Source organism: Nothobranchius furzeri, chromosome 6 (assembly GCF_043380555.1).
Source record: "Nothobranchius furzeri strain GRZ-AD chromosome 6, NfurGRZ-RIMD1, whole genome shotgun sequence".
In the NCBI taxonomy this organism is placed as follows: Eukaryota; Metazoa; Chordata; class Actinopteri; order Cyprinodontiformes; family Nothobranchiidae; genus Nothobranchius; species Nothobranchius furzeri.
The window spans coordinates 39,740,473-39,767,397 of NC_091746.1; the positions used below are offsets into that span (position 1 = coordinate 39,740,473).

The following is a 26,925-nucleotide window of genomic DNA, read 5'->3' on the forward strand; positions in this document are numbered from 1 at the left end:
TTCTGTGAGTAGTAGTTCACCCAAGATGCAGGCACAGAGCCTTTAGGACGAACCAGAGGAACAGCAGAGTTGGAATCTGAGAACCAAAGGACTACATAACAGTTGGATGAGTGATTGGTGGATCAGTTACAACCAGAGGATTGGCAGGTAGATCATAGCTGTGTACTTAGAATAAAGAATCCAAGAGAAACAAACAGAAGCTGCAAGGTGCGACAGTTGGCACTGTTGCCTCATAACAAGGACATCACTGGTTAAATGCTTGGCATGTGGCTAACAGTTAGCATATTCTTCCCATGCATGAGTGAAGTTAATCTGGATGGTCCAGTTTCAACCCATAGATTAACATAGGGACAGCAGAAGCTCTGGCGGTAGAGCGGGTTGTCCAGTAATCGGAAGGTTGCAGGTTCGATCCCGGCTCTGACCAGAGAATGCTGCTGTTGTGCCCTTGGGCAAGACATTCAACCCGCCTTGCTTGCTGTGGTGGTCGGAAGGACCGGTGGCGCCAGTGCTTGGCAGCCTCGCCTCTGTCAGTGCGCCCCAGGGCAGCTGCAGCTACATCGTAGCTCATCCCCACCAACGTGTGAATGGGTGTGTGACTGATTAGTTGGTCAAACCTTCATGACCACATCATTTTCTTTCTTTTGTATATATTTTTTTATTAATTTTAACTTAATGAGTCAGCTTTTATTTGTTGGTCTATTGATAACAGGACAGCAGAGGTGTGGACTCGAGTCACATGACTTGGACTCAAGTCAGACTCGAGTCATTATTTTAATGACTTCTGACTTGACTTGATAAAATCTATAAAGACTTACAACTTGACTCAGACTTGAATGCCAATGACTTGCAACTTGAATCGACTTGCAACTGTTGACTTGATGATAACTTGAGCATATTTGATATTTTAGCCCAAAAGTAACATGACATGGACAAAAATTTGGGTCTGATTTTGTACTGCTAAATGCAGCAGCACTTTCTTTATAATCAGTTTCAGTTGCACTTTCTGCTTGTTTGAGCAAAAAAAATTAAGCTTTAAGAAGCTTTATTTCTGAAATGTATTTATTATCATAGGGTTGGGCATCGAGATTCGAGCATCGATTGGAACCGGTTCCAACCAAGGCCAAATTAACCATATGGGCTACTGGGCAATTGCCCAGGGGCCCACGAACTCTAAAGGGCCTAGGCCCAGGGGAGCCGGAAAAAACGTTTTCTACCTATATTACATCATTTATGGACTCTTCTGAGCAGAGAGCACAGAGAGCGGTAGAGCGATGATCGTTGTTGTGCAGCGCTCCAGGCTGCTGCGTCCAGCGCACGGTCCATTCTCAAAGTGGTGCAACCAAAAAACTATAATGAACACACGATTGTTCGTGTCCGCACATGTTCTCTATTTTCTGTCTTATTTGTGCCTGAAGCGCTCTGCTACTGTGGAGCTCATCACCTGTGCTGCGGTGATGTTCACTGACGCAGCATCGACACGCCTCTCTGCTTCGCGGTCAGGAGATCCCTTTGATCTGCTCAAAAGTAACTGATGAGGTGAAAAAGTAAGAATCCAGGCAGCAGTTTTTCTGGAGAGTTTAGAGGAGATGCAGGAAGATGAGAGACAGACAGGACAGGAAAATAGTTCAATAAAAACAAGAAAACAAAACAAAGTGTTGAAAAGTAAAATGTAGATAGATTTATCTCCACTACACGTTTTTACCTGTATAAAACAATAAGTTATACACATGTAATATTTATACATCTGATACAGTTCAGATCACCTTCAAAACTCAGTCACACACCCAGGGCCGTTTCAAGGCATTTTGGGGCCAAGGCAAAATGAACCCCCCTGCATTTTTAAACCCAAAATCAAGATCCGGTATCTACATATATTACGTGGACTCCGCTTTGCAGGCATTCTATGAGCAGAGAGGACACAGCGGTAATGGCTCAAATACTCCAGCTGCGTCCTGCGCGCGGCCGCTGTTATACTCACAAAATCACTCCACCAAAACAAAGTAATTCACTTGCGATCGTTCATATCAGCCCATATTCTCTGTACTTTTTGTACCTTTCTGACGTGCTTTGCCTCAGCTGAGTTCATAATCTGTGCCCTCGCCGGGTGATTTCAACTCATTGCTGCTGGAGCGCAGCACACATTAAACTTTTTTTTTTTGCGTTCGGTAGATCCCTTTGGCTGATAAGTTAGAAAGTAGGAAGTCTAGGAAACAGTTTTTCTGGAAGACGGAGAAAACATGCAGCATGCAGGAAGGTTAGAGAGAGAAAGGGCAGTAAATTATTCAAATAAAATCAAGAAAACAAGACAAAGTGCTTGAAAAGAAAAAAAGTAGGTAGATTTATCCCCAATACACATTTTTTCCAGTGAAAAGCATTAATATATAAGCATTTAATATTTATACATGTGATAGAATCAGATCACCCCAGAAGTCAGTGCCACATGCAGGGCCGTACCAAGGCATTTGGGGACCAAGACAAAATAGGCTTGGAGTCCCCACCACCTCACATCCTGCTCAGTTAACCTAAGATGGCAGCGTGCTGAGAGTACAGATTGTTGTTGCATTTATTTAATAAAGAACTGTTATTATATCTGACTGTTTTTAACAGCAATCCTAGCTCAGACACCACATCACCTTCCTCTGGGTGTGTCATGAGTTCACTGAGCATCACATGACCTAATTCATATTGAAATTGTTTTGGTGAAAGTAACTTAAAGTAATGCAAAAGTAGTGTAATGCCTTACATTTTAAAATCAGTAATATTGTAATGTAATCAGTTACATTAAAATGAGGGTAACAAGTAATAAATAATGCATTACAGTTTTGAAGTAACTTGCCCAACACTGTTGGACAGAATTGTGACTTACTTGTGACTTGCAAAGCAGTGACTTGGTCACATCTCTGCAGGAAAGTGAAAAGCTTCAAAAAGAGCTAGTTTTTTACCTTTATGTGGAGAAAGGTCAGATGAATCACCCATGTCACTTGTCTGTTTTTATTTTAAAGCATGACAGAGGATTGTGTCACATGAATAACTGTAGGAGTGAGCTATTAATAAGGGGGTTTCTTTTTGTCACTGGCTGAATGGTAGCACAGTTTGCAGCACTGTTGTCTCGCAAGAGCGTTTTTAGGACTGGTGACCTGTCAAGGGTGTACCCCGCCTCTCGCCCTGTGACTGTGACCCCTCTCAGGAAAAAAACAGCATAGAAAGTGAGTGAGAGTGTTTGTGTCTGTCCAAGAATGAGATCTATAAGAACCAAGATAGAATATTTATGAGAGAATAAACATATGAAAAATTCTCGTTTTTTCAAAGAGTAATTTTTAAATGATAAATTTTTGTTTGGTATCTGTGACAAAAATTGAGTTTCCAAATTCCCCTAAAATGTGGTGCTGTGCCTTCTGCACATGTTTCAGGACATGCTGTACAGTGATTTGTGTCCCCTGTGAGATAAGACAGGCTGCTGATAGCTTCAGGTTAGCATGTTAGCCTGCTAAAGTAGCATGCTGATGTCAGCATTTAGAATTCATGCAGGCTCATCTGTACTAAAACCTCTTCACTTGTTCTGCATGCCACTGATCCATGCCCTAATCGTTTTCTGTTGAACATGCACATTATTGTATCAGCACAGTTTTATGGCATGTTGTGTTTTCTAAGGAAACAAGATCAGATGATATGTTTTATGGTTATTGAGTCTTTCTGCTGCGTAATTAATTATTGAACAAAATGTCTATTTGACTCACTCTTGTGTTAACATATGCAAACAAAGGGTATTATGTGTGTGTGTGTGTGTGTGTGTGTGTGTGTGTGTGTGTGTGTGTTGGGGGGGGGGGGGGGGGGGGGGGGCAGACATAGTGGTATGATTCTGTCATTGTGTGTGATGAAAAGGTTCGGCCCCTGAGGTCATAGTCAGGTGATTGTTGTGACCCGTAATAGGGTGCTGCCATGGTTACTTTTGGCATTGTTTAAGTGTCAGTGAGAGGTTCAGCAGGGTCAGAGGGTTAATAGATGCAGGACAAGACCCTTATAGCAAATCTGCAAACAAGCTAGGTTTTTACTGCAAACATGATCACAGAACACTCACTCTTCCCCTCGGTTATCTCCCCGGATCAGCGTCCACCGGAACGAGAGAGTGTTAAATACCCGCCACCGTTTTCTAGATCCGAGCTTCTTTTGTTGTTCAGGACTTCAAATTGGTTTCTTTGTAGGACTCTGGTAGTTTGTCCTAAAGTTGGTGTGATAGCAGCCGGCTGTTTCTCCGTCTCTGATATTGAGTGGCAAACCTCTCATATCATGTTTATGTTTATCTTTATTTACTTAGCAGACGCTTTTATCCAAAGCGACTTACAATTTATAACCTATAGGGCATGTTGTGATCTGTGGGGGAAACCGGAGTACCCGGAGGAAACCCACGCATGCATGGGGAGAACACGCAACTCCACGCAGAAAGGCCGCAGCTGAGTTTCGAACTTGCAACCTCCGTGCTGCAAGGCAACAGTCCTAACCACTGCGCCACCATGCAGCCCATGGTGGCGCAACAGTGTTCTGCTGCTACTTGAGTGTGTAATTAATGGAGGACCCAGGGAAGTGTGGTGGTTTGGCAAGGCTGACAACTGGAGGGTCTAGTAGCTGCTTTCGGTCCAAAAAGTGTTATTGGCAGTGATTTTTAGACAAATGTGAGAGAACCACTTATTATTTTCATGTTTATTTGACCTCCCCAATATATTTATAGCTATACTACTGGGTGACGGTGGCAGGTTTGAGCCCCACTCAGTTTGTCACTATTGTGTCCTTGGGCAAGACACTTAACCCCCTTCCCTGCTGGTGGTGGTCGGAGGGAGCGGTACCGCCTGTGTGTGGCAAACTGGCGTCTGCCAGTGCGCCCCAGGGCAGCCGTCGCTACTTTGTTGCTCATCCCCACCAGGGTGTGAATGTGTGTGTGAATGGGTGAATGACTGATTGTGTTGTAAAGCGCCTTGGGGGGTTCCAGGACTCTAGAAGGCGCTATATCAAATACAGGCCTTTTACCATACTATGTTAGAAAATTGTTAAGAGGCATGAAAAGATGTTTTAAACTTTTAAACCTCCAGTCCATTTTTTGCCAGGCTTTATTAGTCTAAGAAGCTAACACATTTACATCCCAATTTTTTGTTTTGACCTACTGTTTATGGTTGGACCTCAGCCGCACTCTAATATGACACCAGCCAGGCTCCACAATTGTTTGTGATGTTATTCTTGAACACTGATGATGGTTTTGATAAATCTACCTTTTCCTTACTCGTCTGTGTTCTATTATCACAAAGTAAACACCACATCACTCACAACACTTGTGTGTGATGTAGCATTTAAATGGAGCAGATGTGGGCATTAAGGGCAGTGGGAGACCTTCAGGCTGATATACAGATGTGTGTCATTTAGAATGGCGCCTAATGAGATGGTGCAGTTCAGACAGTTCTTTGCAATATTGATATTACACACGTGTTAGAATATTTTTACATTATTGTCAAACACTGTTACCGACTCTATGTTGTGTCAGAGAAAAGAACAGTTGTTCATCAGGAGCAGGACAAGGGCTTAAGGAGGCCAACAGCCTATTTAAAGTGGAAACGCTCATTGAGAGTTATTAAGAAAAAAGGTAGTTGGCTATATCACCTCAGCATGTTATCATTACCATATTATCTCATAGTGGTGGGTTTGTTCCTTGACTATCAGGGGTGCCACGGTACCAAACTTTCTTCTGGGAAAGGTGCGTGTGTTTACTGGTTGGAGATAACCTTTGCTCAGTGGCTGATGGGGTCAAACAATACATTTCCTGGCTTATCTTTGTTTGCATCATAAAACTTTTACTGTGATTAGACCTTAGGCTCACTGCATTACTTTCCTCATCAAAGAGAAGCTGTGTGTTTTCTTTTCTGTGAACAGTAAAAACCACACGCTCAGGCAGCAGACTCTGTCCTATACTCCTCCCATCATTCACAATAACTGGCTTTAAAAGTACAGTCCCAGGTTTCTTCTTTATTTGATGAAACCAGCTTTTTATATCATCCCAGGATGTTTATATTCAGGATATTAACTCAATGTAAATCTGAGCCATCAACCACCTCCTGTAAAAGGAGTTTTCCACAGCCAGAGAGTAAACTCTTCTGACGCTCCCTCTGCTTTTTCTGAGTGTCTGTGAAGGATCACAGTGCAGGGAGACAGTTTATCTTCACAGGTAGCAGGGGTGTTATCTAGTGTTTCTTTAGAACAGATGCCTGTGGCTTTTTAAAAAGCTGTTTCAACAGCTGTTGCATGTGAATGCTCTGTATTGATTTTTAATCAGAGCGCCGGCCAGAACTAACCAATAGCGTTAGACTACCGCTAAATTATATGCTTCAAATTTAAGAAGGTTCCTCAGCAGAGATTAACTTTCCACGGACAAGTAAGTCTTTAAAATATAAATATATGAAAACACAATATACATGAGAGTAATACTTTTAAAACAATGTGTTTTAGCTCTGTTTGTTGGCTACAGAAACAACAAGTCGCAATCTTAAAAAACGGATCGAGAGACTATTTGTGTGAAATGCTTGTCAGCCACTAGAAGGTGCCATCGAATAAGAGAAATACTCCGGAAAGAGACTTTCACTCAGAAATTAGTCTGTGGAGTAATAAACTGTATTTGTAAATCCTGTGATGGACAAAACTGAGTCTGGAAAGAATTTCTATTTAAATATTTTGTCTCAACTAGAGGTCTGATTGTAGTAACCTGGAGTAAATATTATCTCCATCCATCCATTTTATTCTGCTTATCTGGAGTCGGGTCGCGGGGGAAGTAGCCTAAGTTGAGAGGCCCAGACTTCCCTCTCCCCAGCCACTTGGGCCAGCTCCTCTGGGATAATCCCAAGGCGTTCCCTGTCCAGGTGAGAGACATAGTCCCTTCAACATGTCCTGGGTCTCCCTGTAGGCCTCCTCCTGGTTGGACGTGCCTGGAAAACCTCATCAGGTAGGCGTCCAGAAGGCATCCTAACCAGATGCCCGAGCCACCTCAACTGGCTCCTCTCGATAAATACAGTCTGACAGATTAAAATCAAAACACACATTTTACCCTGATGGCTTTTTTCTATTTTTATCTCATCTGTTGTTTTGTGTTTCTGGGAGTTGATTTTAATTCTCTCAGGTTCCACTTTTCGCTTGTTGTTCTTTGCCTAATCTCTCTTTCAGATTTAGACCCATAGTTAATGTTCAGTCTTCAAACAGCACCCACCATTGCATCCATAATAGTGTTTGTTTGTGCTGCCTTTTTTCATGTCTCTGTTCTCTACAGGTCTGTATGGACTGGCTGAGAGTGATCTGGACAAAGTGTTCAGACTTCCCACCACCACCTTCATAGGTGGCAACGAGACCACATTGCCCCTCAGGGAGATTATTCGCCGCCTTGAGGTACACTTTCTTTAAAATGAAATATATCTGTGTGCAGAGTGAACAAACACCATGCTGCTGCAAATTGAACTTTGACTTAAAGTAAAATGTGTTTTAATACAGATGTCATATTGAATGTCTATGACTAATCTTTGTTTTAAGAAGACTTTTGAAGATATTTGGTTATTTAGGTATTTTTCCAATCAAAAAATGCTCAGTTAGTGTTTGACTCTTTCTTATTATGTACATTGTTCTCTTGGCTTGTTGTTTTCATAATTTGAATGCTAAAATTGTTAAGGATTTTTCCACCTGTCTCAGTCTTGATGTTTTAGTGAAAATGACTTCTTTGTTATTTTCTCTGTACATATGTAATTAGTAGCCTTGGGATTTAAATTTTCTGAATGTTCAGTTTTTGAGATCACCCCCAAGTCATCAAGTCTGTTACGTAATTTTTTTTTTCCATAAAGTGAAATGCTCGTTATTGCTTCTTTTCTCTGATTACAGCCTTAATTAATTGTCCAACAATCTTTTTCAATCCCTGAATTACTCAAAAGGCTCTAAATAAATCAGCTGATGGCTTAACAATCCAAATAAGTCATTTTTATAAAAATGCACTGTAAACGTGAAAAAGCAAAGAATGTAAAAAAAACTTGTATTTTGATTGATCAAGAACATTTTAAGTGTTACAAGAAACTCTTTCTTCTTGACAATTGAACCTGGTGCTCCATCCATCTGTCTTGTAGACGGCCTACTGTCAACACATCGGGGTAGAGTTCATGTTTATTAACGATGTGGAGCAGTGCAAGTGGATCAGGCAGAAGTTTGAGACTCCAGGAATCATGCAGTTCACTCTGGAGGAGAAGAGGACGTTGCTGTCCAGAATGATCCGGTCCACCAGGTATGTCTGTTGTTTCCTTCTGAGCCTGGGGGGGGGGGCTGGGGGGGCAGCAACAGGGTAGATGCTCTGTGCTTCCAACAAACTGTAGCACCTACATCTGTTTACAGGTTTGAGGAGTTCCTTCAGAGGAAGTGGTCTTCAGAGAAACGTTTTGGTCTGGAAGGCTGTGAGTCTCTTATCCCAGCCCTTAAGACTGTCATTGACAAGTCCAGTCAGAGTGGAGTGGAGAGCGTAATCATGGGAATGTCTCACAGGTGCAGTTGACTAATGCACAGCTCCTTCACTCCACTTGTGTTCCCGTCATGCATGCACCATCTTCACCAATATGTCCTCTATACTCTTGTGTATCTGCAGAGGCAGGCTGAATGTGCTAGCAAATGTCATCCGGAAGGATCTGGAACAAATATTTTGTCAATTTGACTCAAAGTTGGAGGCTGTAGATGAGGTCTGAACTTCACCTGCTCACATTTTTAGCAAAACTGACTATAAAGGCTCCATCTATTGAAAGCTTTTGTTTGGCTACCCAAAACGAAATTTTAGCACCAAGGGTCAAAGGTGACACCTTTAACATATTTGATGTAACAGAAACATACAAAGTGAGTCTCTTTCTCTTATACAGTATTTGCATCCCCACAAGTGAATTTCCCCACTGTGGGATCAATAAATTATATTATTATTATATTATATTATATTATATTATATTATATTATATTATATTATATTATATTATATTATATTATATTAATGTGTTTTTGCACTTCTTACTGGGCCTTTTGACGACATAATGTTTGTTAATTAGAACTTGGTAAGGCTTTATCAGAACCATACTTTATGTTATTCTAAAATCTTTCTTTTTAGCAGTGTAAATGTCAGTCTGATTATTCAGCTGATTTCCAATTTGAGTTTGGCTTCGGCAGAAGATCTTTATCTTTTGCTGTTTTCAGGGTTCAGGTGATGTGAAATACCACCTGGGAATGTACCACAGGAGGATGAATCGGGTCAGTGACAGGTATATCACCATGTCTCTCATGGCAAACCCATCCCACCTGGAAGCCGTGGACCCTGTGGTGCAGGGAAAGACCAAAGCTGAGCAGTTTTACTCCGGAGACACTGAAGGCAAGAAGGTACGCTAAATAGGGAAGTGTAAATCTAAAAAGTCACTCTGATGGTTTCTAAATGTTTAAAAATGTTTTTTTAAAGGTGATGTCTATTCTTCTTCATGGCGATGCTGCGTTTGCAGGTCAGGGTATTGTGTATGAGACCTTCCACCTGTCTGACCTGCCGTCCTACACCACCCACGGCACTATCCATGTGGTGGTCAACAACCAGGTATTCACTTATAATTCTGACTGGTAGATAAGATTATGTACTTTTTAAAAGAAGGAAAAGAAAAACGTCTTTTTTTTTCACATAATGAAAAAAGTCACATGGTGCTTAATAACAGTAGTCTAGTGAACGAGACCAAATTCTTGCCTTTTAAATAATATATTTATTTAGTCTGGCTTGCCAGGCTACAATAACAGCTCAGCAATGGCACAGTAAAATTTTCAAAAAAGAAAGCATTTTTAAAAGATCAAATAAAAATTAAGATTAAAAACAAAAATGAAAACGGGAGTCTGAAAATATACAAAATTGACAAACATCAGCATGAAAGGAAGTTAGTGAGAAAGAAGAAGATGAGCAGACAGTCACACCAAAACCAGCCTGAACAGGTGAGTTTTCAGCTGCTTTTTAAAGGAGACCACTGAGTCTACTGATCTCAGGCTCAGGGGGACAGAGGTCCAGTGTCTGGGGGCCACAGCAGCAAATGATCTGTTACCTTTGGTCTTTAGCCTGGTGCGCTGCACAACCAGTAGGCTTTGGGGGAGTGAAGTGGTCCATCCGATCACCTCCATAGGGTGAGATAGGCTGCCCCTGGGTGTGCCAGTTGAGGGCTTCTGGGGGAACCCAACACCCTTTTGGGGGAGCCAGGCTCCCTCTAGTTCCCCCCCATACTAATATTTTTAGGTTTTACACATTAAATGTATGTTAAAATCTATACCTTTTAGAATTATTTGTTCTTCTGCGATTTATCTGGCATGCCGCTTCTGGGATGCACTTGGAAATTGCCGCATCGCTGCTGGTTTGAAACAGTCCATAGACTATAATGGATTCTATTTGAAGCAGTGATGTTCCGCTGCCAGTCTGCGCCGCTGATGCTTCAGTGTGACACCGGGGTAACAGATGCTGTGGGAAATCTCCTCTTTTCAGGGTTGTTTTCAAGCTGCTCATAAGAAAACTTGCTGCTATTTTATCAGAGGTTCTCATTCCATGAAATGAGTGTTAGATTTATCTGCTCCTGTCGAATTGTTTTACTTCTTTTTGGTAACTTAGAAAAAATCCCTATCCATTAGATATTTATTTATTAGTCAAAGTGACTGTGGCTGCTGACATTGTTCTTTTCCCCACACAGATTGGATTCACCACAGATCCCAGGATGGCTCGTTCTTCTCCGTACCCGACAGACATCGCTCGAGTGGTCAACGCTCCCATTTTCCATGTTAATGCGGATGACCCAGAGGCTGTAATGTATGTGTGCAACGTGGCGGCAGAGTGGAGGAACACATTTCATAAAGATGTCGTCGTCGACCTGGTAAACAAAAAGGACACCCCGTTATTAGAATTCATTGTCTTTGTTAGGACAGAAGCTTCTTTTTTTGGAAGTTTTACAGAAATGCAGATAATTAATCACAAAATAATCTTCTTTGATAAAATCTCACTAAAGATAAAATGTGCTCTAGTTTTTCTGGTTAAACCGCCTCTAAAAAGTGTTCTCTGATTTTTAGTATTTTATTTCGACAGCTCTGACCCTTCCTAAGGACTTGTTTCTTCTCATTCTTAATCTATTTTCTCAGTAAGAGGAAATTATGAAGGGTTTAACCATTAAGTCAGAGGACATAGTAATTGAAGATTCTCTAATAGTGCACTAAACTCTGCTGTTTGGTGCATCCAAAGTTTCCACAGTCATTATTTCAACTTTCAGTCATTGAATTTGTCTTGGCCACAATCAGAAGACAGCCTTAGATTTGTTAAGAGGACATTTTGCACAAAACTCACATTTTGTGCCACCATGTGGGTCTCTACTGCCTCAATGAACACCCCATTTGTAAACAAAAATCTATCCATCCATTTTCTGTCAGTATTTGGTTTTAGAAATTATATGCCTAAAAAAGCTGTTTCAAAAATTCCCCGTTTGTGACATCACAAATGGGTAAAGTGGAATAGAACCACCTCTCACCTGCAAGAGGGAGCTGCTGACATGAGCCTGGGCTCAAACCTGCACTTCACTGATCACAAGGAGACCTCCTAACCCCTGAGCCACCGTCCACTGGCGTATGGTCCGTTGGTGCAGTCGGAGCAGTACACCGGGACCCACGGACCTCAGGAGGCCCAGAGAGGCTCCTCTGGAGCAAAACAGAGGAGCTGTGGATGCATCTCAAACGTGGATAATATTCGTCCATAGTGTGATCTGTGTTGTTAAGACGCGTTAATGAAACACAACTGGAGTAAGGGAACCTTGACTTTTTTTCTAGAGTACGGAGAGTACTGGTATTTCTTCTGCTTATTTATTAGTTGAAATCTCCATGATTTCTGGAAAAAAGATAAAATACAAATCTGTCCGACTTCAACCAGCCATCCACAATCCCCACCAGCGCCTCCTCAACACGTTTTTCCAAGAAGCGTTTAATTTTGTGCAAGAGGACGCATTCTCTCCATGTGCCATGGAAGCAATCACTGCAGTGAGGCACGCTGCTCTTTCGGCCCCATCAGCTACTGTCATCAGGCGAGAGAAGTGAAAAAAAAAATAGACAAGTTAATCTGACACCATGCATGTTCCTGCAATGAAAGGCAGCATGCAACACCTGACCAACCAGTGGTTAAATGTGTCGACAGGCAGGTGATCCATGGAGGAGGAGAGATGGCCTTCAAACAGAAATATAGATCGGGAGTAAACACAAGAAAGAAAAAGCCAAAACAAGAGGAGGAGTGTGCTTCATTTGAAAGTGGGAATGTTGTTGGAAACTAAAGGTCTCTTTGTGGGCATAAACATCCGAGCTGCTGCTAATCATGAGACAGAAGAGAGGATAGTGCTGACTGGGCATGGACTGGAGATTGCATTTTACAGCAGCTTGATAATCATTTATTAAATACCTTGTTAATTGCATAAACCTTCACCTCTGTCTAATGTCTACAATTCAGTCCATGTTATCAACATTATTACTATTATGGAAATGTGTGTGTGTGTGTGTGTGTGTGTGTGTGTGTGTGTGTGTGTGTGTGTGTGTGTGTGTGTGCGCGTGTGTGTGTGTGTGTGTGTGTGTGTGTGTGTGTGTGTGTGTGTGTGTGTGTGTGTGTGTGTGTGTGTGTGTGTGTGTGTGTGTGTGTGTGTGTGAGAGAGAGAGAAAGAGAGAGAACATCTATACATAATTGGCCTATAAGTCTACCTGCTGGTCAGTTTCGTAGAATGTGTGAGGTGTTTTCCTTCACACACACACACACCACATATATACACACACACACACACACACACACACACACACACACACACACACACACACACACACACACACACTCAATAAAAATATAAATGCAACACCTTTGTTTCTGCTCTGATTTTTCATGAAATGGACTTAAAGATCTAAAATTCATTCCAGATACACGATATTACCATTTCTCTTAAACGTTGTTCACAAATCAGTCTAAATGTGTGATAGTGAGCACCTGTGCTTTGCTGAGATAATCCATCCCACCTCACAGGTGTGCCACATCAAGATGCTAATCTGACATCATGAGTAGTGCACAGGTGTACTGCCCACAATAAAAGGCCACCCTGGAATGTGCAGTTTTTTGCTTTATTGGGGGTGTGGGGACTCAGAACCGGTCAGTATCTGGTGTGACCACCATTTGCCTCATGCAATGCAACACATCTTCTTCGCATAGAGTTTATCAGATTGTCAATTGTGGCCTGCGGAATGTTGGTCCACTCCTCTTCAATGGCTGTGCGAAGTTGCTGAATATTAGTGGGATTTGGTTAGGGTTGTCACGGTGTGAAAATTTAACCTCACGGTTATTGTGACCAAAATTATCACTGTTTTTGGTATTATCGCGGTATTTTTTTTAAACGTGTTACATTTTCAGACAACTAAATAAACACTGTATATCAGGAAAATATTGTCCTCAGTTTGTGTCTAAATTTTGCCTAAAATGTGTTATTTTGCAATTATGTAGTTTATCTGTTTACATATTTCCCCTTTAGTCTTTAAAATACCAATATTTGCCCATAACTTCTTATTTTTTGTCTGTTTGATGTCATCATTTAAAAAATATTAGATCAGATGATATTCAGTACTCAAGTAGCCTTCTAATCTGATACTTTTTTACCCTTACTTGAGTAATAAACCATATATCAGGAAAATATTGTCTTCGGTTTGTGTCCTTCCGGTGAGCTTTGCAGATTTGGGAAAATGTCATCAGGCAGTAATCATTGTTAAATTCATAATTATTCTTGGAGAGAGACCAACTCTTATCTGCCCCTGGGAGCCCCGTAATGCATAGCATCATTTCAATATGGGGGTGTCCGTGACACGGTTTATATGCAGGTAGTGGGTGCTGCGGCTGCTTTATATAGCGACTCGTTGCATTCTCCCTCAACCCAAATCCTCGGATCACGCATTTTAGCTAAAACGCTAACGCTAACTTGCCTTGCGTTGACTGTAGAGTTGTGGGTGATGGTCACGCAGATGTGTCATGAGATTTGAAGCGTTGCTGCCTTTCACAGACACTTTTCTGCATGTGCTGCAAACAGGATAGCCGTCTTGTATCAACTGTCCCTCGGCATTCTTCAAATATTCAAAAAGTGCCCATACTTCCGACTTTGTCTTCTTTGAGGGATAATAAATGTCATGAGCGCTGCCATCTCCTCCTTTGGCCATTATTTCAGCTTTAGCTTCAAGAAAGTTTTGGTTGTAAACAACAAAGTGCGCATGTGCCGCCGGCAACTTCAGCAGATGATACGGTGGCTGGTAAGGGTCACCACGCCTACACCGCAGCCACAGTAATCCACCGAGATAATACATTTTTTCAAAACAAGATGGTTATTAATATTGTCAACTTTTTTTTTACCGGGGTTTACCGCTACACCGGTTACCGTGACAACCCTAGAACTGGTACACGCTGTCGTATACGCCGGTCAAGCACATCCCAAACATGCTCAATGGGTGACATGTCCAGTGAGTATGCTGGCCATGCAAGAACTGGGACATTTTCAGCTTCCAAGAATTGTTTACAGATCCTTGCAACATGGGGCCATGCATTATCTTGCTGAAACATGAGGTGATGTTCATGGATGTACGGCACAACAATGGGCCTCAGGATCTCTAACTAACTAACTAACTAACTAAAACTTTATTTATATAGCGCCTTCACATGGCCAAAGGACCAAACAAAGCGCTGCACAGCATAAATAAACATAAAAAAATATATAAAACCATTTAAAAACCAACAAAAACATGCAGATAAAATCTAGGTGGGGCAGCAAAAAGTGTAAAGCCATCAGGTAACGGGACTCTTCCTGAATAAAAGCTAAAGAATAAAAGTGAGTTTTGAGCTGGCTCTTAAACTTGCCGAGCGTGGTGGCCTGTTTAACACCTGTAGGTAGCTCATTCCAGAGCCTCGGCCCCAGCACCGAGAAAGCACAACCCCCTCGAGATTGTAGTCTGTGTTTAGGAACGACCAACAGTCCTTGCTGTGCTGACCGAAGGTTCCTTGCAGGAACATAAGGATGGATCAGATCTGCCAGATAATGTGGAGCCAACTAATTTAAACATTTAAAAACAAACACCAGAACTTTAAACAAAATTCTAAAAGAGATTGGAAGCCAATGTAGGGATGCCAAGACAGGCATGATGTGTTCAGATCTCCTGGTACCAGTCAGTAACCTGGCTACCGCATTTTGGACCTTCTGTAGTTTTGCTATGGAGGCCTGCTTGATGCCTGCATAAAGCGAGTTACAGTAGTCCAGTCTGGTGGTAATGAAGGCGTGGATGACAGTTTCCAGATGTTAACGTGATAGCAGCGGCTTAATCCTAGCTATTCTCCTGAGATGGAAATAGCAGGATCTGATTGTTCCATTGACCTGGGTATCCAGTGTGAGCTCTACATCCAACTTCACCCCCAGGTTGGTGACCACAGCCTTCTCAAAAGGCGCTAATGAAGGAGAGACAGTCCCTTGTGCACATCCATGTTTGTATTTCGGGCAGAACAGGATTGTCTCAGTTTTATTCTGGTTGAAGAACAATACATTTTGAGCCATCCATAACTTGACCTCCTCCAAGCAGTCCAAGAGTGGTTTAAAAGAACTTGAGTTATTGCATGATACAGGTACATAGATTTGACAGCCATCCGCATACAGGTGAAACCTGACGTTGTGCCGATGAAACAAGTCACCCAGCGGCAACAGATAGAGGGAAAAGAGGAGAGGTGCCAGGACTGATACCTGAGGCACTCCACACTGCAAATCAGCAGTATCAGATGAACAGTCCTCCAGTCTTACACAAAAATTCTCATCACAGTATCTCTGTGCATTCAAAATGCCATCAATAAAATGCACCAGTGTTCTTCATCCGTAACAGATGCCTGCCCATACCATAACCCCACCACCACCATGGGCCACTCGATCCAAAACATTGACATCAGCAAAGCGCTCACCCACACGACGCCACACACACTGTCTGCCATCTGCCCTGAACAATGTAAACCGAGATTCATCCGTGAAGAGAACACCTCTCCAACGTGCCAGATGCCATCAAATGTGAGCATTTGCCCATTCAAGTCTGTTACGGCGACGAGCTGGAGTCAGGTCAAGACCCCGATGAGGACGACGAGCATGCATTTGAGCTTCCCTGAGACGGTTTCTGACAGTTTGTGCAGAAATTGTTTGGTTATGCAAACCAATGATTCAGCCGCAGTCTGACTGGCTGGTCTCAGACGATCTTGGAGGTGAACCTGCTGGATGTGGAGGTCCTGGGCTGGTGTGGTTACATGTCATCTGCAGTTGAGAGGCCAGTTGGATGTACTGCCATATTCTCTGAAATGCCTTTGGAGACGGCTTATGGTGGAGAAATTAACATTCAATGCACGAGCAACAGATCTGGTTGACATTCCTGCTATCAGCATGCCAATTGCATGCTCCCTCAATGCTTGTGGCATCTGTGGCATTTTGTTGTGAGACAAAACTGCACATTCCAGGGTGGCCTTTTATTGTGGGCAGTATAAGGTACACTACTTATGATGTCAGATCAGCATCTTGATGTGGCACACCTGTGAGGTGGGATGGATTATCTCAGCAAAGCAGAAGTGCTTACTATCACACATTTAGACTGATTTGTGAACAATGTTTGAGAGAAATGGTAATATTGTGTATCTGGAATGAATTTTAGATCTTTAAGTCCATCACACAGAATAGAAGCACTCTTCGTTTCACTACACATTGGGCGCATCGTCGCGTTTCTGCATCTGATGTGGTCCAGGGGTTGGGCAAGACCCTTGGTGCTATTTGTCTACCTCATACAATGATGAGAGCAACCAAAATGAATGAGGTACCGACTCAGATGTTGCCCAGCCAAACAAGGTCTGCGTCAGGTCCTGGGGAACCAGAGTCCCCTGATGAAAAGTGGGCTACTGGAACAAGACAGAAATTGGCAAGATGTGAGAAACTGGGTCTGTTGGAATGCTACTACTCCAGTAACCCTAGTCAGAGGGGTTACATGCAGAGAATGCGGGAAGAATAGTTACTTCAAAACCCGCACTCCACACTAACAGCCAAACAACTAGTAGCTCAGTGTTCCAACATCCACAAACGGCAACTGCTATCACAACTTGAGATTGACGAGATACAACACAAATGCTTTGGCAAGGGATAGCCAGGACACAAGGTCAGAGGGAAGCTAACATCAATTCCCCATCCAGAGATTGGGTACGAAGCCCGAATAGACAAAACAACGCTGAATGAGGCAGCAACTGACCTGAGATATAGGTGAATGGCGTAAATAAACACCAGGCAACCCTGACACCAACTAAAATGGCTGAGGGAAGTACCATCAGATGTGAATGCTATATTGAGAATAAATCCTACAACCACCATCACTGAAACCAAAGAGCTGATATACACTTCAGCAGCCGTGATCCTTGAGATGCTCGGCTATAAGAGCAAGAGACGCCCTGTCCCCACTGCTGTTCTGCATCGGTCTGAACCCCTTCAGCCAAAAAATCAACAAGACTGGCTCTGGATACTGACTCAAGAATGGAGCCACAATCAGCCACCTCCTCTACATCGATGACATGAAGCTGTATGCCAAGAGCGAGCAAAACATCGACTCACTGATCCACACCACCAGGATCTACAGCACAAATATTGGAATGTCATTCAGAATTGAGAAGTGTGGTCAGATGGTGACAAAGAAAAGGAAGGTAGTCCACACCTGAGATCTGGGCAAGAAAGAGCTATGTCCTGCCAGTAATCAGATATCCTGCAGGAATAATAAGCTGGCTAAAGGAAGAAATACAGATCACAGATGTTAAGACATGGAAGCTCTTAACCATGCATGCAGGGTTCCATCCCAAATCCAGCACCCTGAGACTGTACACTAGGACAAAGCCCTAACAGATGAAAAGTCAGTGAATGTCTCAGACAATAGCAAACAGAGGAGGAGACACTGGAAATACCATCATGGGAGGGCAAATCCCTACATGGGATGTACCACAGACAGATAACTGAAGTGGCTGATATCATGAAATCCTACCAATGACTAGAAAGAGCTGGTCTGAAGGACAGCACAAAGGCACTCATGATGGCTGGACAGGAACAGGCTCTGAACACCAGAGCAACAGAGGCCAAGATCTACCACACCAGACAAGACCCAAGGTGTAGGCTATGCAAAGAGGCCCTTGAGACAATGCACCACATAACTGCAGGGTGTAAGATGCTGGCAGGGAAAGCATACATGGAATACCACAACCAAGTGGCTGGCATCGTGTACAGAAACATCTGTGCAGAGTATGGACTGGAAGCCCCAATGTCAAAGTGGGTAACACTCCCTAAGGTGGTTGAGAACGAGAGAGCAAAGTTCCTGTGGGACTTCCAGATCCAGACTGACAAAATGGTGATGGAGAACCAACCGGACCTTTTGTTTGGGGACAAAAAACAGAGGACAGCCGTTGCTGTTGATATGGCAGTACCAAGTGATGGCAACATCAGGAAAAAAGAGCACGAGAAACTAAAGAAGTACCAGGGCCTCAAAAAAGAACTTGAGAAAGCCTGGCGAGTGAAGACATCAGTGGTGCCTGTGGTCATTAGGGCAGTAATCACCAAACTGGAGGAGTGGCTAAAGCAGATCCCAGGAAAAACATCAGACATCTCAATCCAGAAAAGATACTGCACAGAATGGCATTTCCTGGTAGTCCTTTTGTAATGACAATTCAATTCCCTGCTAAGATGCACTAGAAATGACATCTTCCTCACTCATTCTTTTATCAGTAGCAGTACTCAGCACCGAAATTTGCAATATCACAACTCTTTTCTCAATAGTATTTGATTATTTGGAAGCAAACAACACTTGCACCGAGGTCAACTCCACCATGCCACGCCACCGTCTCTTCATTAACAAGTTTTATATATTCCACAAAACTATTATAACTTAAGGAATAATGGAAAGTACTTTGAGTGCCTGGAAAAGTCCTTATGAAACATTGGGAGCATTTGAAATGTCATTTTCTCTGATCTTTTGCCATTTTTTTCTGAGCCAGCCTCTGACTCGTCTCAAGTATGTAACAAAAAAGCATACATGTAGAAAATGTATTAACGGAAGCTGACACAATCTTTGAAAAAGAGGCTAGAACAAAGAAAGCTAATTTAAATAAAATGAGATAATCTCCTTTATTTCTTTGTTGCAATGTCTACAAGTTTCAAATAGAAATGTCAGACTTGATGGTGAGGAAACCTCATGATTTTGATGACATGGCTGCTGTTTTCAGGTGTGTTACAGACGAAACGGCCATAATGAGATGGATGAGCCCATGTTCACCCAGCCACTAATGTATAAACAGATCAAGAAGCAGAAGGGAGTCCTGCAGAAGTTTGCAGAGAAACTTATTGCTGAAGGAGTCGTTACAACACAATACTACCAGGTGATGCAGTTTAGAGTCTAAAATATGTGTAATTAATCAACTTAGCAACTTTAGTTTGGTTTTCTTTTATCCTGGTAGGTTTTCTACCATTGTATTTTGTTTAATTCAGTGACCACATTTAATATTCTTAGTTACAATATGTGTGTTAAAGCAGGAGAAGCTTTATTTCATGCAAAAAGATGAAGATCATCCATAAAAACTCAAAGATGATGGAACAAATTAAACAATGACAATTTTGTTCAGGTCAAAATAAGAGAAATAAGCAGTTTGAGCTCAGAGTTTTATCTTCAGACTTCTGTTTAGTTCACAAAACATTTGCATTGTCATGTTCTGCGTCCTGCGTCCCCCTCATGTGTTTTCTTGTGTTCTCCTGCCCTCTCTAGGTTCCCCTTTATGTCTCCTTGGTTTCCTCATGTGTCTCCTTGTCTGCCCCCCCCCCCCCCCCCCCTTTCAGGTGCTTCCTTGTGTTCCCCAGCCCACTCCAGGTTTTCCCCTTAGGTTTATGTGCCCCTTAGGTCTTCAGCTCCCTGCAGGTTTCCCTCAGGTTCCCCCTTTGCGATTTCAGATTTAGTTATCCCATCCTTGTTAGTGTTTTTCTTCTGATGTGTAGGTTTCAGGTTTATTAGTTCACTTATCTTTAGTTCTCTGTAGATTAATTTTACCTAGTACAGTTTCCCCACTCAGTTAATTTGTCTCACCTGATCCCTTCTGATCTCACTCTCCACACACCTGTCACCTGTTTCCCTGATTGTTTCCCTCCATGTTCCCTCTGTGTATATAACCCTGTCTGCGTCTAAGTGTGTTGTCGGTTCATTTTTTGTGTCAGCGTTGTCCCGTTTCCTTCTCTTGGTCTCTAGGTTATTTGGATGTCTCTAGTTTTGCTCTTTAAAGGAGCTTTCGTCTCTTGGTCTCTGGGGTTTTTGTTTGTGCATTACGATTTTTGGTTTTTGGCTACCTGCCCCTTTTGGATTTTACTTTTGGACTATTATTCCCAGTAAAGGATTTTACATTTTCTACAACTCCTGCTTTGTGTCATCCTGGTTCTGCATCTTGGGTCCTAACCTCCTCCTGGCTTACATTGTGACATGCATATTCATTGTCAGTGTGTTAATATGACTTTTTCACATATTTTTATAAATCTAATTTGTTTTAATAGCTTTTACAAACTTAAATTTCTTTGTCAGATGAAGATTGTTTTTTCAGCCTGAAACTGAAATAAATGTTGAGCATTTATGGGCAAAAATCTGGATTATAAATGATAAATAATTGAAAATAATTATTGAGCCTGTATCAAAAAGTCTTTGAACACCTAAAAAAGAGCCACACAAATGAGGACATCAAAAACACTAAAGCTAAAGTGTCCAGAAGCTAACAGGTTCTCCACTTGTGGTCTCAATCTGATTCTGTCTGCTTGGGACTCTGTCAGGAGGAAGTGGTCAGGTACGATAAAATCTGTGAGGATGCTTACTCACGCTCCAAAGATGAGAAGATCCTACACATCAAGCACTGGCTGGACTCTCCCTGGCCAGGTAATACCAACTTCATCATTTAAATGTGTTTCTAAGCCCAATATATTTGGGTTTTCAACAAACAGAACAAGGTGTTCTCTGGGCTGTGGGGAGAAATGGTTTGTGTGTCTGTATATTCAGATTTTTTCACTCTGGAGGGTCAACCCAAAACTATGAGCTGTCCTTCAACTGGAATCAGTGAAGATGACCTCAGTCACATAGGAAGCATCGCAGCTTCCGTCCCAGTGGAGGATTTCACTATTCATGGAGGTGCACTCTATCTCCATCCTCCGATTGTTAGGAAAATCTTCTGATTGAGTTGTGGAACTCCATTAAGCTGGTTTCTGCTGTTCATGCTGTAGGGCTGAGTCGTATCCTAAAAGGACGTGCCAACATGGTGGGCCAGCGGGTGTGTGACTGGGCCCTGGGAGAGTACATGGCCTTCGGTTCTCTACTGAAAGACGGGGTTCATGTGCGTCTGAGTGGACAGGATGTAGAGAGGGGCACTTTCAGGTAACACAAAGCTATTCTAAGTAAAAATAACAAACCTAATGTCAAATATTAGGCTTCAGTTAGCTTTCAGTTATCTGGATTAAGGAATATGTGATTTCTGTCGCTGTAGACATTCACCACTTGCATCGTCTCCAGCTTTGTTTTGTCATTCTCCATGCAAGTATAACCCAGTGAGATACAAAAACAGCTTGTTTTGTTTGTTTGTTCTGTAGTCATCGACACCATGTTCTTCACGACCAGAACGTAGATAAAAGGACCTGCATCCCGATGAACCACATCTCGCCTGATCAGGCTCCTTACACCGTCTGCAACAGCTCTTTGTCAGAGTACGGAGTTCTAGGTGAGTCACAAAACCTCACCATAATCACGGACCAGTGTCACACCATACCTATATGATAAACACAAGCTAAACTACCAGTTTATTAATTAGTACACGCCATTTATTACACCTTGTTGCATCAACATAATAATGATCAGAACTTTGTACTGGACTTCTAAAGTTTCCTCCTTTGTGAGCAGGTTTTGAGTTGGGCTTTGCCATGGCCAGTCCCAATGCTCTGGTTCTGTGGGAGGCCCAGTTTGGAGACTTTCACAACACAGCTCAGTGCATCATTGACCAGTTTATCAGCTCGGGGCAGGCCAAGTGGGTCAGACAGAATGGCATCGTGCTGCTTCTGCCTCATGGCATGGAGGGGATGGTAGGAACAGAAAAGCTGTATAAGTCATTAGTAGCATGGATGGGTGAATGTTTATTGAGGTCTTCATTGTTATATTACTCTGTTTTTTTCAGGGTCCAGAGCATTCGTCTGCCCGCCCTGAAAGATTTCTACAAATGTGCAATGATGACCCAGATGTTTTTCCTGTGAGTTTATTAGTGAATTTCTTCATTCAGATATAAACAGGTGAAATATATGACACATTTAAACATCATTTAAAACTGTTGAATGCAGCTTCAGGCAATCAAAAAGCTTAATTTTCCCCATTTATTGGTAAGGAACAAAGAGAAAACACAGTGAACTTGTGAATAAGAAAGGCTTTAAACAGGGCTGAAAGGTGCTCTATCTGTACCTTAAATAAGATAGAGGGACCGAAAATGGACCCCTGTGGTACACCACAACTAAACTAGGTTAGGGACAGATCGTTGTTAAGAGTGAAAGGCTTACATTTGTTGCACAGGTAAGAGCATAACATTTGAGCATGGTGTAAACCTACCAGAGTATCAAAGCAGATTAGTTATTTCACAAAAATACTAGGGCTGGGACTTGATTAAAAATTTTAATCTAATTAAATACAGGCTTTGTAATTAATTAATCTCAATTAATCGCATTTTAATCATCCAGGAAAATGTGCTCTCAAAGTAAAACTTTTAATTAACAGAGAAGAAGGGATGATGATATGTATTTTTTCTGTTTGTGGTATTTAAAAAAATTATGTATGTTTTCTTTGTTTGAAATAAACTAAACTAAAAAAATTAAAATTATGAGACAGAGAATCAAACATTAGGCATGGTTATTACTGTAAACTAAAGCTTTTAATAAAAAAAATGCATTTTAATTATTCAAATGTCACTGTGTGATATGAAACAATCCAAATCAACTAAAATTTATAATTACAAATAGAAAACACCTGCAAAGTGTTCCTGAGCCTTTAAATAGTCTCTCTGTCTAGTTGAATGACTGAAATAAATTTGACTTTGCACCAGATTCTAATTTTTCCATTTTCACTTGTTTGTATAATTGGGAGTTTTTATTAGCATTTCTACTCATAATGTAGAAAAAACACAAATAATAATCCTTCAAAATGACAGTAGAACAGGCACAAATATGATCTAGGACTTAAATGAACTAACTTTTAACACCAGAGCAGGCGTGGCAAATTCTGAGAATGATCAGGAACACTAACTGGTTCCAGTTGGATGACTGGAGGTTGATGGGAAGATAAAAGATGATGGCGAGGAAATAATGATCTGACGAGCAGGTGAGCGGACCTTCCTTACATGGGAAGTCCTGATGTCACGTTAAGAAGGGGATGCTGCAGCCCCGCAGATTCACGCCTGCTGCAGCGAATCTGGTGTGATCTCCAGCCTGATCACAACTTCCTCGTTCCTCGCTGCCCCGATGCACTTAAGCATCCACCCCTTAGCTGATGACATCTTCAACACACCTGCTGCTTAATGATAGTAATGCATGCAATGTTTAGACAGTGACTCGTCTCAGAAACGTAGAGTTCCCCGACAGCATTGTTTAGAAAATCATCAGAAAAGTTTCAGAGTGTTTCTGTTTTAACTTAAACTTCAGTTTTCAACTTTGACATGTTGTTTGTGATTGTTTACAGAGTAGTGAGAACACGGAGCGTTCTCCCAGCGGCAGCCAGGTGCCTCTCGTTTGTCTGACTACTTTCATAAACTACTGTTAGGGCACAGAATTATTCTGTCTGGTGCTTTCAGCGCTGCACAGATGTTACGTAAATGTTAAAAATATAGCTTACCGCAACTTTTGTAAAGTTCCCGTTGCCACCGGGCAGCTGCAGCAGAGACGATCTCTGAAAAATGTTCGCGATACGGACTCCGTTGTTGTCTGGAAGTTTTTTTTCCCAAGTTAAGAAAAGAGGCGGGCGTGTTTCCTAAATCATGCATCAGTCCAAGCAAGGCAACTTCTTTCTGTTTTTATTCCGTTTTAGTAGCCATTAGCACTGTGCATTGTTGTGTGCGTCAGTGATATTCAGTCTACGAGGAAGTCGTGCAAGGACAAAGGTTCCACCGTGCTTGAAATGCAAGCTGCGATTAAATGCGTTAATTTTTTTAACGCGTTTTTTTTCTAATTAATCATAATTAACGCGTTAAAGTCCCGGCCCTAAAAAAATACATAAAAGCCATTTTGATCAGAATCTCCAAACTTTAAATAAATTCTAACCTCATTTATTTAGAAACACTCTGAAGATTTTGCAGTGCATCAACTTCATGACTGTAACTGGATTGTGGTGAACTGCTCAACTCCTGCAAACTACTTCCACGTTCTCCGCAGACAGATCCTACTGCCGTTCAGGAAGCCTGCAAGTGACCCACATGTTGAATCTGACATACAAGATGATGCAGTTCAAGCCTAACATATTCTTTACTTCCTCTTTATTTCTGATCCTCTAGCTCATTGTGTTTACTCCCAAGTCCCTGCTGCGCCACCCTGAGGCCAAGTCGAGCTTTGATGACATGCTGCCTGGTGGGAACTGAGAAACAAAATGCAAATAAGTATCAGTAAAGTGTGTTAATTTATTTCCTTATTTCTGATTCTGAAGGGACTCATTTCAAGCGCATCATCCTGGATGATGGGCCTGCAGCCAAAAACCCAGAGAAAGTGAAGCGAGTTGTTTTCTGTTCTGGAAAAGTTTACTATGAACTGATCCGAGAACGCAGGAACAGAAACATGGATGCTGCTGTTGCTGTTGTTTGCATCGAACAGGTAAATGATACAAGTACAAAATGATCTGACTACACCATAAATGCTTGTGTTAATATTACAGAATAAGAATAAAACTTGCTCTTCTGGAATATCTAAAGTAGCTTTTTGATTCTGCAGCTGTCTCCGTTCCCATTTGACCTGATAAAATTAGAGGCTGATCGCTACCTGAATGCTGATCTGGTCTGGTGTCAAGAAGAGCACAAGAACCAGGGTTACTATGACTATGTAAAGCCTCGCCTCCGTACCACAATCAACCGTACACGGCCCATCTGGTAAGTTTCACCTCAGGTAATTTGGAACATTTAATTTCTTCATTTTTGGATCTCTGTAAAACCAGTTTTACACTTTTAGCTGGTAGCATGCAAAAAGAGTAAATTAATTATCTCACTTTGTGCTTCATCTGGATATTGATGTCCATTAAAAATGTCATTGATCAAAGCAGATAAAAGAAATGTTGACATAAAGAACAAAGTGTGTAGCTTCATTACAGGAACAACAGCTCCTCTCTTACTCTAAGGTGTCCCCACAAAGACAGGAAAGCCTTATTCTGATTGAACATAAAAACAATATTGCATTAGTGTAGTGCTTTTCTAAGTCAGGGACTCCAAAGCACTTTAAACCACCATCAATCACAATGAATGACACCAACAGAGGGTTCAAACCAGCAACCCAGATTACAGGGCAAACAACTAACCCCGGAGCCACGTCACCCCCATAGGACAGTTATGGGAGTTGGTGTTCAAAGCATGATTGGGGGGGGGGGGTCCGCAAATTACAAAGCTATCCTAATGCCTCGTTGACTGACAGAAGTCAGCACTGATCTTACAACACATTTGTAATGTTTGTACATGTAAGCAACTCATATTTAGAGGCTTGTTTGTGTGTCTGTAGGTATGTTGGTCGGGACTCCGCTGCAGCACCAGCTACAGGAAACAAACACACCCACCTGGTGGAGCTGCAACGTTTACTGGACACGGCCTTCGATCTGAATGCTTTCTCAGGGAAATGTTAAAATCCTCTCTAACCTGGTCATCAGACCTGGATGATGGACTTAAGGGTCTACTGGTTCCATGGTTTGCACAGATTTGTTCAGACAAAACCTACAACTGATTTGAACATTGTTACTATGCAGACCTCAATGAAAACATTGAAGGAAATAAACTTGCATTCAAAGTAGGAATTTAAACAATCTGAATGAGCTTGTGGCTCTGTCCAGTCATTCAACAAACTCGTGTAATTGTGATTTTACAGGGAATGATGTAACTAATTGGCTGAAGGTTAACCAAATGCTTAATGAACAGATGCAGCTTCTTAACTCCAGCATGGCAAATAATTAATGAAACAGTGCACTGGTTTAAAAAAACAAAGGCTATCAGTCATTAAGTCATGGATCAAAATGAAATTATTCCTAAAGTCCAAACAGTTTACAGGATACATTTCTGCACTTTTTATCTGACCTGTAATGATTTTTTCAGCATGTATCAGAGGGACACCAGATGTCTCAAACCTCTCGCACATTGTTCCTTCATGATTTCACTTTGCTCAGCATTAACCGTCTACTCTCACCTAGTCAGCACCTTTCCATGTCACCATAAGGAGCCTTCCGGTCTGCTCATGGGTCCCCTCAGAAGAAAGAAAACATGAATGGAGCTATAAAAGTTGTTTTCGAATCCGCTTTGCCTCACACCTTGAATTACACATATGTTGTAAATGAAAATCAATTATGTGAGTTTTGACTATGTCTGACGTTCTAAAATAAAATCTTTCTTGGCATCAAAATGTCTTTAAAATTCAGAGACATTTTATGTCATGGCACATAATAAGTGGGATCCGAAAATCGCTTTTATAGCCCCGTTCACTTGTATTCAGGTTTTCTTACTTTTGGGGACTAAAAATCAAACCAGTAACGGAGAGTTCTAAAAACACAATTTAT

The 26,925-nt window shown here is 41.8% G+C and overlaps 1 protein-coding gene across 2 annotated transcripts in view; it reads left to right on the plus strand.

Annotated features, from left to right (window-relative positions):
* ogdhb (oxoglutarate dehydrogenase b) overlaps window positions 1–26,619 on the plus strand; it is a 40,571-nt gene extending 13,952 nt beyond the window's left edge. Inside the window, exons 6-24 of one of the 2 annotated variants that reach the window (XM_015975398.3) lie at window positions 7,301–7,416; window positions 8,139–8,293; window positions 8,401–8,547; window positions 8,648–8,738; window positions 9,238–9,417; window positions 9,494–9,622; window positions 10,746–10,925; window positions 19,364–19,516; window positions 20,943–21,045; window positions 21,166–21,294; window positions 21,387–21,537; window positions 21,750–21,877; window positions 22,057–22,235; window positions 22,328–22,399; window positions 24,463–24,588; window positions 24,680–24,752; window positions 24,829–24,992; window positions 25,110–25,264; window positions 25,884–26,619. In XM_015975398.3, the coding sequence (XP_015830884.3) occupies window positions 7,301–7,416; window positions 8,139–8,293; window positions 8,401–8,547; window positions 8,648–8,738; window positions 9,238–9,417; window positions 9,494–9,622; window positions 10,746–10,925; window positions 19,364–19,516; window positions 20,943–21,045; window positions 21,166–21,294; window positions 21,387–21,537; window positions 21,750–21,877; window positions 22,057–22,235; window positions 22,328–22,399; window positions 24,463–24,588; window positions 24,680–24,752; window positions 24,829–24,992; window positions 25,110–25,264; window positions 25,884–26,004 (2,552 nt within the window). In that variant the 3' untranslated portion in view covers window positions 26,005–26,619. The remainder of the gene's footprint in view (window positions 1–7,300; window positions 7,417–8,138; window positions 8,294–8,400; window positions 8,548–8,647; window positions 8,739–9,237; window positions 9,418–9,493; window positions 9,623–10,745; window positions 10,926–19,363; window positions 19,517–20,942; window positions 21,046–21,165; window positions 21,295–21,386; window positions 21,538–21,749; window positions 21,878–22,056; window positions 22,236–22,327; window positions 22,400–24,462; window positions 24,589–24,679; window positions 24,753–24,828; window positions 24,993–25,109; window positions 25,265–25,883) is intronic. The other variant, XM_015975405.3, reaches the window with a different exon arrangement.
* Window positions 26,620–26,925: the final 306 nt, after the last annotated feature.